This window comes from Haplochromis burtoni, unplaced genomic scaffold, assembly GCF_018398535.1.
Source record: "Haplochromis burtoni strain Fernald_Lab_line unplaced genomic scaffold, NCSU_Asbu1 Contig_636, whole genome shotgun sequence".
Lineage (NCBI taxonomy): Eukaryota > Metazoa > Chordata > Actinopteri > Cichliformes > Cichlidae > Haplochromis > Haplochromis burtoni.
Genome location: NW_024582997.1, coordinates 50694 through 61085, shown reverse-complemented (window position 1 = coordinate 61085; position 10392 = coordinate 50694). Strand labels below are relative to the sequence as shown.

The following is a 10392-nucleotide window of genomic DNA, read 5'->3' as shown; positions in this document are numbered from 1 at the left end:
GTCTCATGGAATGATCCCGCGTCGGTGGGAGCTCCAAGACTCTCCTAAGTAGCTCCCCCGACGAGCCCTGATCAGCGGCAGGTGTGTAGCTTCGGGTGTGGCCAGTCCCCTTCCCGGGCCACACCCACCAGGCCTGAAGGTGCCTGTAAACCAGTGTACATACACACCTGCACCCATACACACACAGACACACACACACACACACACACACATCTACAAGCATGGAGAAGAGCAGCAGCAACACCAAAAATACATATAATATCACCAGTCCACGACTGCCCTGGGATCCTGGGTCTGAGCGACCCAGGATCCTGACAAAGTGCTTCCTTTACATGTGTGTGTTCCTTCTTTTTTCCCTCAGGCTTAGAGGGAACATGTTCTGCCCGGTGGTGTAGGGTCCTGATTACTCCAAGTTTGTGTTCCAGAGGGTGAGGAACACCCGTTTTCACACCTTGGCTCATGTGATTAGGTAGAGGATCATCAGGGGGTCCTTTGTCCCTCGTGGGGGGACACTCCCACAGGGTTTAAAACCTGGGACTCTACACCATTTGACTCTTAGAACTGAAGAAGCTTTTCGGATGACAGGTGAAACGTCTTAAAGCAACTTAAAGAAGTCCAGTTTTTCTTTCCAACCTCCTTAATCTAGCAAGATCAACCAACATCCACCAACAAACGCTTTTCTTTCCAAGCTCCTTAGACTACGATGGTAAATGGACTGGTTCTTATATAGCGCTTTTCTACTCTTCTGAGCACTCAAAGCGCTTAACACAACTTGTGCATTCACCCATTCACACAAGCACATTTTTCTAAGTGCTTTCTAAGTAACATTCACACACACACTCACACGGATGCATCGGAGAGCAATTTGGGGTTAGTATCTTGCCCAAGGATATTTGGCATGCAGACTAGGGGAAGCCAGGAATCGAACCACCAACCTTTCGAACAGTAGATGACCTGCTCTACCACCTTAGCTACAACCACCCTGATGACCTGGATGACTGAGAACCTTCATAGACAGATGTCGGTAGATGTTGGTTGATTTTGGTGGATCTTGGTAGATGCTGGTAGATGTTGGTTGGTGTTGGTGGGCATTGGTTTGTGTTGGTGGATGCAACATGGAACAGGAGTGGAGCACATCACTGCATCCACACGAAGATCCAGAAACTCCCCCACCTCCTGCGAGCAGGTGCAGGGGTAGCTGGCACATCTGTGATGGCGTCATTAATGCTGAGGCACATCTGCAGCTGTAGGAGAATGTTCTCTGTCTGGACAGCGTCTGTGATTCCAGACAATGAAGAAATCTCACTGAGCACAGCCTGCAGCAGCACGGCTCCATAACTGACCCGAGTACAGCCCAGACCATCACCCACCGAAACCACAGCTGGAGTGCTCCATCCACCAGATCTTTTTTATTATTCTTATTAGTCGGAGTTTCTTTCATGTCTGTACAATGTTAAAGAAAACTGCGTTAGATCTGCTGCCTGTGTTCTCAGTTGGTCATATTACTGGGATGCTTTAATCATCCATAGATGTACGAGTGGATGTTTAGGTGTGAGGGCTGTGTGCAATTTAACTTTGAGATGATAAACGTTTGATATGTGAATGTCTCTGTGCTGCAGGTCAAGATCCAACACTCAGCATGAGTCCCAAGCACGTCGTCTTTAAAAAGGTGTCCCGTGACAAGTCGGTAAGTTCTGAAGATAGTTCAGCATCGACATCATAAGTCATGGAGAAGATGTGGTTTAGAAACCCAGAGCAGAGGTCATATCAAAGTTCCTTTTGGAGAGACTAAAGTTTCCCCCTAATAGAAACATCAGCACTGAAAGGATGCTGATTTGTACTCAGGGCACCATTTAAGGCATCCATAAAGTTCTGGTCCTTGATCTTGCTCCACCGCTCTGTGTGCAACAGGATCCAGGTTGTTAATCCGGACCCTCTGGGTTGCGATGGCATCTTTGTGCTGAAATCCAAATTGAACTGACATGTGACAGAGTAACTGTAATATTAATGTCTGCTTTGCCTGCGGGTAAACATTCAGGGTTTTTTATTTCTGACCTCAGAATGGGAAAAGGTTCAAAAACATTAACTCCATCGATGAACTGAACCGATGCACCTCCTGCTCCCGGTCTGTGGGAAACTAAAAGCACAAATAAAAACCTCTACTCAGAGCTGTGCTGTCATTTCTGCCTCTGCAAACATGTGATGGTCCACCCTGCTTAGAGTGAATGTGGAGCTCCTGCAGACTCTGAGTCTTACGTGACCCTCGTGTGTTTTCAGGTGACCGTCTACATGGCAAAGAGGGACTTTGTGGATCACTGCGACTTTGTGGATCCAGTCGGTGAGTCCTGATGCTAACTACCTGCTCTCGCTCTGCTTTTGCTACTGATTGAAAAATGTTTCTTGAAAATGTTTAAAGATGGGGGACTGACAGATGCAGGCCTATGTCTTCATGACATCTCTGCATGTGCTGAGCCCTGTGAGAGAAAAAAGCATAAACTCTGTCAGGACCCCACAAAGACTGGGGAAGAAAAACATGGAGACATGACAGACTGTGGAGACAAATGAGCAGAACACAGAGACAGGACTACGACAGTAAAGAGCCACAAAGACAGACCAGAGAAGGAGAGAGATACAGGTACAAGACAGGGACAGACCAGAAACGAAGACACCAAACATGAACAAGAAACATAGAACTAGAAATGTGAATAATGAAAAATTCAGAGCACTATGAAATATAGAAATAAAGACAGAGCTAGAATATGAAATCTGAGTCACAAACCATACTTCACTCCAAACTGGGTCAAAGACCCAGGACCGACTCTTTAAACAGAGCTTCTCCACCACACAGCGCTCATGGTGAATGTTCAGAATCAGAATCAGAATACTTTAATCATCCCGAGGGAAATCAGGGTTACAGCAGGCAGCACGCTAATGGCGCATGCGCACTTACAAAGGAACCTTCTGACCAACTTTACACAAACATCACATTGGGCAGACATGTCAGAAGGTAGGCTGATAGGAAAAAACAACGAAAATACATAACATGAGGTAAGAGGAGGAGAAAAAAAAAACTCCACTCAGACTGAGCTCCTAGTGGGAGAACAGTTTGATAACAGAAAAAACACCTCAGCACAAAAGCACATGACTATCAATACACCATAGAAACACAAGACAAGCAACAGGGGCGGGTAAAGGGTGAGAGAGAGCCGGTGTAGACAGCGCATCCGGTCCTGCAGCATCTGTGCTGGTCCAGTCGACTGCTATCTTCCCCGGGAGGGCACAAGCATCGAAGGCGTTGGAAAGGGAGGGGGGATCAGTGTGTACATATCAGTGTAAGTGGGTGTGTGCGTGTCCATAGTTTAGCTGAGACAGTGTCCTTCGGCCTATCAGGCTAAGTAAACAGTCCTCCAGCCAATCCAGGTGTCCTTGCATGGGACGGGAAGAATAGCCGTAACACAGTCGTTATCAGGGAGTGATTGTTCAGCTCCAGCCTTGGGCCTGCAGCTGGGGTGATGGGGTCCACAATCTCAATGTTGATTTTGTAAATTTCCATGCGAGCAGCCCAGGAGAATTTTCAGGCTGCCCTAACACTCCCACACTGGTCTCTTGATCTCCCGTTGGAGAGCCGCGAGCCTCCCCATGATGGTATCAAACTTCTGTTCCATGGTGTTGTCGTTCTTTTGATTCTGAGACCTCACAGCTGCAGTGATCCGTTCCGTGATGTTTTCCAACTGTCGCTCAAGGGTCTCATTTTGAGCAGGCCTCTCTCTGTTTCCCCTCATACACTCAATGGTGTTATTTTGAGCCTTCACAGCAGCTGCAAGCGTCTCCAAGGTGTTGACCATATTACGTTCGTTGTGAGAGGTCGCGCCTCGTTCCGTTTCAATCCCAGCGGGCAGCCTTGGGGGGGTTTGAACAGCCGGTTCTGCTCTCTTATTTCTCCGATAAACCAGGGCTAAGCCAACTCCGATCAGCAAGAACCCTGTTATCACGGTTCCGAATAGGTAGATATCTTCAGCGTCCTCGATCGACAGTCCCGCCAGGCACACGACCCTCCAGTTCTGCCACCCGTCCATCGTGTACCCGGCAGGGAAAGTCCTTCCAGGGCACTCAGGCTCTCCCGAGCCCAGACTTCTCGTTGAGAAAAGGGTGTCAATAGCATTCAGAGACCAGTTGATCAAATCCATAATTCTCTTTAGGTTTTAGAGAACGACAGTGAGAGACTGTTCCAGGGAAAGTAATGCACACGAGACAAGACAAGGACATAGAGGCTAAGCAGGGAAGATAAGGGTAAGGAGGAGAGGAGAAAAGTGCGACCGCCTTCACTGAGAGCTAAAGAAGAAGGGGTGGCCTGTGCTGTGGGATCCATACACCGCAGTGAACAGACTGAAGAACAGTACTCACTGGTTTTACTGCTAATTGTAAACTAGCCATGGATATGGGGATGGTAGCAGAGCAGGAAGTAGTTGACCATTTCTGCTCATGCCCAGTAGGAGGACAGTGACAAACCTTTAAAACAGTCAGGAATGTGTTGTGATTTGATCACTTCCTGTTTCCTACAGATGGCGTGATTGTGATTGACCCAGTGCAGCTCAAAGGAAAGAAAGGTCAGTGTGTTTAAATGTGTGCAGTAACATAAGGCAGAACCCAGAGGAGGTGCCGTGGGACTCCCTCCTTCAGCCCGTCAGTGTGGAGAAGCTCAGCTTTACCGGAGGAGGTCCACAGGGCTTATGACTGTGGCTCCTGTGTAAAACATATTTCACTGAATGAAAGCTTCTTTCTGTGCAGATGAACATTTCTCTGCAGTGTGGGGTGGGTGCGACACAAAAGATCTCAGAGAACAATAAGCAGCTTCTGACAGACGTTTCTCCAGCTTCTATTCACACTGATTTAGGTTTGATGGAGCCAGATTCTCCTGGTGCAGCATGTTCTTGGATGTGTGACTTCATTCCTGTTTTTCGGTGTCTGTTAGTGTATGTGATGCTGTCGTGCACATTTCGCTACGGCCGTCAGGACATGGATGTGATGGGCGTGGCCTTCAGGAGGGACCTCTTCCTGGTGACCCGGCAGGTTTACCCCGAGCTGCAGGACAAAGAAAAGCTCACCCACACCAAGATCCAGCAGAAGTTGCTGCGAAAGCTCGGAAACAACGCCTTCCCCTTTTTCTTCGAGGTGAGGAACAGCCTGGAACATCTGGAAAGATCAGGCCCTGCTAGAGGAAGAGGTTTAATCCCTCCATCAGGTTCAAGGATAGAAAACAGAAAGGCCACATTTGTCATGTCTGGAATAGAGTCCTTTTTGTTGTGTTAGGTTTTGTACCCAGTGCAGATCTGGCCTAAATCGTCATCCAAAATCCTCAAGGTAAAAAAGGAAAACATGATTACAGAATGAATAAAAAATTAGAGCACCAGTCAGAATAACAAAACCCCCACAAATGTCTCAGAAATCTGTTAAAACTCTCTTTAAAACTAGAAATGTGGCACAGTGGTTAGCACTGTTGCCTCACAGCAAGAAGGTCCTGAGCTTGACTCAACCACAGGGGTCTTTCTGTGTGGAGTTTGCATGTTCTCCCCGTGTGCGTGGGTTCTCTGCGGCTTCCTCCCACAGTCCAAAGACATGCAGGTCAGGTTCACTGGAAACTCTAGACTGTCGACCTGTTCAGGTTGTAACCTGCCTCTTGCCCTAAGACATCTGGGATAGGCTCCAGCAGAATAGGATGGATGGATGGATGTCCACATTTGAGCAGAAAAGAGTAGAGTTCTCTGAGAGGTTAGAAATTAATGATCATTAACCGTTCAGAAAGACAATCTAACATTTTAGGGAAGAAATTTTCAGAAATAAAGAGGAGGGTTCTCTGTAGCTGTATGAGAACCTCCGAGAACCTGACTGAAATCTGAACACGGGCGAGGTCATTGTTCTGTAGTCACCAGCGTGTGTCTGTGGCGCAGTTACAGAGGAAGGGGTGGGTTTCACTCTTCTAATCGTATAGATTGTCTTGATTAGTTACTATTCCTGTGTTTATTGTTGAAGAGGTTAGAATGAGACGTACCAATTAATTCGGGTACCGTACAGGGCGAGCGTGACGGTCTAATGTGCTTCAGTTTCCAGACAACCTGCCCTGCTCCATCACTCTGCAGCCCGGACTGTCCGACGTGGGGAAGGTAACGCCATCACTACACTCAGCCTTTCATGTTCTTCATCTGTACATTGCTTCAGCACCACAAAGTCTCAGAGTCCACACACTGATGTTTCACATCAGCTTCCCTCTCTCTGCGTTGTCACGCAGTCCTCTGAAAGCAGCCAATTCGCCCGATGACTGATACGAGCTGTAAATGTGCAAACTGTGTGTTTCTGTGTGCTGGACAGAAATGTGCGGTGGAATTTGAGGTGAAAGCTTTCTGTGGTGAGAACCAGGACGAGAAGATCGACAAACAGTGAGTTGCTCAGAGTGGATCTCAGTCTGAAGACTCGATGGACAGCCTTTCACGTGTTCCTCCGTCCTCTCTGCAGGAGTTCTGTCCGTCTCACCATCCGTAAGATCCAGTTCAGTCCAGAGGACAGCAAACTGCTTCCCAGCGCAGAGACAACCTTTGAGTTCCTGATGTCTGAGAAACCTCTGCATGTGAAACTGAGCCTGCCCAAAGAGGTCAGAGCTTCAGTCAGGTTTTGAATCAGACACCAGAACCACCAGGTTCTGAAAGCTGGAGGACTCTCACAGATGTACTCATGAAAGCACTTTACCTGTCTGCTTACCTGTCTGCAGACTTTTTACCACGGCGAGCCGCTCAAAGCCAATGTTGAAATCACCAACTCGTCCAGCAGGAACATCAAAGACATCAGCTTGTCAGGTGACATCAGTTTGGCTTCAGAGTACTTAAGGTGACGTAGAGCAGTGTGTCTCTGCCACCAAGCATCATTTCTCCAGTTTTTCCTTTTATAAAGGAAAGCGTGAAATGTACAAGCATGCAGAAGTTGCATTACCATCAGGGGAGACGACTGATTTAAAGCCGAGAAGTCTGTAGTGAACAAAAACTGTATGAAGTCCATTCCAGAGTCCTTACTCTCCAGAAACATCTAAGCTAGGCAGCTAATATGTATTTACATTATTTTGTTGGCTTATTTATTTCAAGACATAATGACTTTAAATAAAATGTCTCCCCCTGCTGGTACTGCAGCTTACTGCACGCTTGCACATTTCACTCTTTGGAGGGGCAAAGGGTAAAATGGACACAGTGGACGGCGTGTCTAATACGCACTTTGCAGTGGTATCGGGTTGACTGGAGACATCAGCTGATAACACTTCCTTCCATTAGCATAAATTTAAAAAGTCATGCAACCAAAGCCTGCTCAGACACGATTGGCCAAACTGAATTGTGACCTAAGGAGATGTTTAACCAGAAAAGCTGCTCCTTGTAAACATGAGGAAAGGTGTCTGTGGCGGTGACACGCTGCCTCACCTGCAGGCCTCTGACAGCAGACAGGTGTGTTCCCTGTCTGCAGCAGCACGGTGGCTTACTTTGAGTTTCTGTGCTTAGTCGAGCAGGTGACCCACGTCATCCTTTACTCCAACGATAAGTACGTCAAGTCTGTGGCCAAAGAGGAGACCAGGTGAGTTAAGGATATAACAGAAGTATATTTCTTTTGAATATTTTCTGAGGGAACTTAAAGCAGGAGTTGCGTTCATGGTCTCAGTTTGATCAGACAGAACATTTTTTCTTTTTTCAAAAGGAAGATGTTTCCTGTACATTTAATTTTTTGCATTGATCTGTTTAAAAACAGATGTGCCCCTGTTGTACCTGATACATCTTGGTCTAAAGCAGGGGTCGGCAACCTGCGGCTCTTTAGTCCTTGTACTGCGGCTCCGCGTGGTTTGGGAAAATAAATTACATTTTGCTGAAGTGTATTTTTTTTTGTATTAATTCTTTTTAAACTTGTAGTTCTAAATTGAAAGATTATTGTGATATTGAAATATAAAAAAAAATTTTTATTTTATTATTTTTCATCGCTCAAAATAAGCGTCACACTGGCGGAAGCCGGTGTACCCGCCAAAACGCCTGCATTTATCGAGACTTTCAACCCCAGGTAGGCCAATTATGGATCTTGGGATCCACATTATGTCAGCAGCTCCACCGTGAACTATGTTAAAACAAACACGCTCACGCCTCACAGACGACAGCTTACAGTCCTGTAAAGATGAAGTGACTTCACTGTGCGCAGAGCTTCAGGAGCAGAAGTCCCGTTGTAAACATATCACAGCAGACCCGACGATGTTTGCATGAACACGCTTTACAGCATCTCGTTATTGACCACTTTCACACACGGCTGCTGTACGCACACAGCCGGCTGTAGCTTTTCAGCTCACAGCCCGACACACAACCGCAGAGAGAGCACAGACTTTAAGGCGGCGAGGCGTGATTGCAGGTGCCGCTCAGGTGCGTCCGCCTCCCCTGCAGCGGTGCTGCAGGCCACGCCCCGCCGCACACATTAACCAGGTAAAATACATATTTAGGCAGAATTTTTTAAATATCTACTTTTCATTTTTCAGCAGCATCGAGCTTTTTTTCAGTTATTTTTAAAAGTCAGGTCAAGGCTCCAAAAGCCCAAAGACGATATAAGGGGGGCGGCTCACAGCAGTTTCTGTTTGCTGGATCATTGTAGTTCAGCTTTCCTTTTGTTATATTTCTTTAAGAGTTCGAAATGTGTTTATTACATAAATAAAATGTAGTTTTCTCTGTAGCACTTCATGGATTTAAGCAGCACACCTTAGTTGTTCACACAAAGCATAAAGGTAAAAAACAATATGTACAGTGTTATCTTCATTTTAGACGTCACAAAGTATTTGCGGCTCCCAGTGTTTTCTTTTGCGTGGAAACCGGCTCCAAGTGGCTCTTTGGGTCTTAAAGGTTGTGACCCCTGGTCTAAAGATACTCCTAGTGACCTCACACTGTCAGCTGGGTTAGTTTTAACCACCCTGGGTTTGACCAAGAGGTTTCTAATCATGTTATGTTTTCGGTTACAGTGACTCTGTGCCTTGTGGCACCAGTCTGAAGCAGGAGTACACCCTGCACCCTCTGCTGGCATACAACAAAGACCGCAGAGGACTCGCTTTGGATGGGCGACTTAAACACGAGGACACCAACCTGGCTTCATCGAGCATGTCAGAGACACACTGGGGTTTTAATGATGGTGTTAGACAGGAAACAGGGCTGCTCTTTAAAGGACAGGTTCACATGATTTAACCTGGCAGGTGAGACAGATCTGTCATCAGAGCATTCTGGGCAAAATACACACAGTGTTCAGACCGGCTGCTTTCTCACGAGATCTCCGGAGACTCCATCAGATGAGCCTGAAGGCCGGTCAGGCCGTCGAGGTGATGGAGCCTCAGTTGAATTTGAATTGAAATTTTTATTTCAGTCAAACAGATTATAATTTTACATAAAAGTACTCAAACAGAAACCGAAAAAGGAATAGGCTGAAGCCTTATGGCTTATACTTATCCTATCCCTCACCCCCATAGAAGTAATCAAATCCTTAAACAAGAAAAAAAATAACATTGATAAATAAGTTGTATAACAGTTTGAAAAGAAATCAATGATAAATCAAGAAATTAAATCAACACAAAAAATTTTAACAAACCAAATTTCTATAACCTTGCATAATACTAAATTTTAAAATCTTCCTGAAGAATGACAAAGAAAAACACATCTTCAGTTCATCATTAAGTCCATTCCATAATTTCACTCCCAAAACTGACACACATACTTAACATTGGTTCTCACTTTAGGCATTTCAAACTTATAAGACCCCCTCAAATCATATTTTCCATCTCTTAGTTGAAACATACTTGAAATACAAATTGGAACATTCTCTTTCATCACACGATATATCATTTCTAAAGTTTTAGAATATATAATGTCCATGACTTTTAACATAGACGATCCTACAAAAGACTGGTTGGTGGACTCCCTATATCCAACTTTATTTATTATTCTAATAGCTCTTTTTTGCAATTTAAATATTGAATCCAAATATGTTTTGTATGTGTTCCCCCAAATTTCTGCACAGTAGGTCATATAAGGCAAACAAAGGGAAGTATACAATAAATAAAGGCAGTTCTGCCTTGTTTTATAAAGAATAGAAATAGACTTGGATAAGTTTCGTTTCACATGTTCTATGTGGGGCTTCCAACAAAGTTTATCATCAATAATTACTCCTAAAAATTTTGGCTCATATACTCTTTCAAGTTCAACATTATTTAAATTCAATTCTACTTTAATATTACTTTTACTACCTCCAAATAACATAAATTTTGTTTTACTTTCATTCAATGATACTTTATTAAATACAAACCATCTATTTAACTTCATGAGTTCTGTTTCCACTGTTTTCAGT

At 45.1% G+C, this 10392-nt stretch overlaps 1 protein-coding gene across 1 annotated transcript in view; it reads left to right on the top strand.

The window, feature by feature from the left end:
* Positions 1-985: 985 nt before the first annotated feature.
* Positions 986-10392, top strand: part of LOC102304051 (S-arrestin) — a 15728-nt gene continuing 6321 nt past the window's right edge. Inside the window, 10 exon segments of the mRNA XM_042214991.1 lie at positions 986-1687; positions 2278-2338; positions 4563-4607; positions 4973-5172; positions 6102-6161; positions 6367-6434; positions 6511-6646; positions 6764-6848; positions 7536-7608; positions 9020-9157. Of these exon segments, the coding sequence (XP_042070925.1) occupies positions 1640-1687; positions 2278-2338; positions 4563-4607; positions 4973-5172; positions 6102-6161; positions 6367-6434; positions 6511-6646; positions 6764-6848; positions 7536-7608; positions 9020-9157 (914 nt within the window). The 5' untranslated portion in view covers positions 986-1639.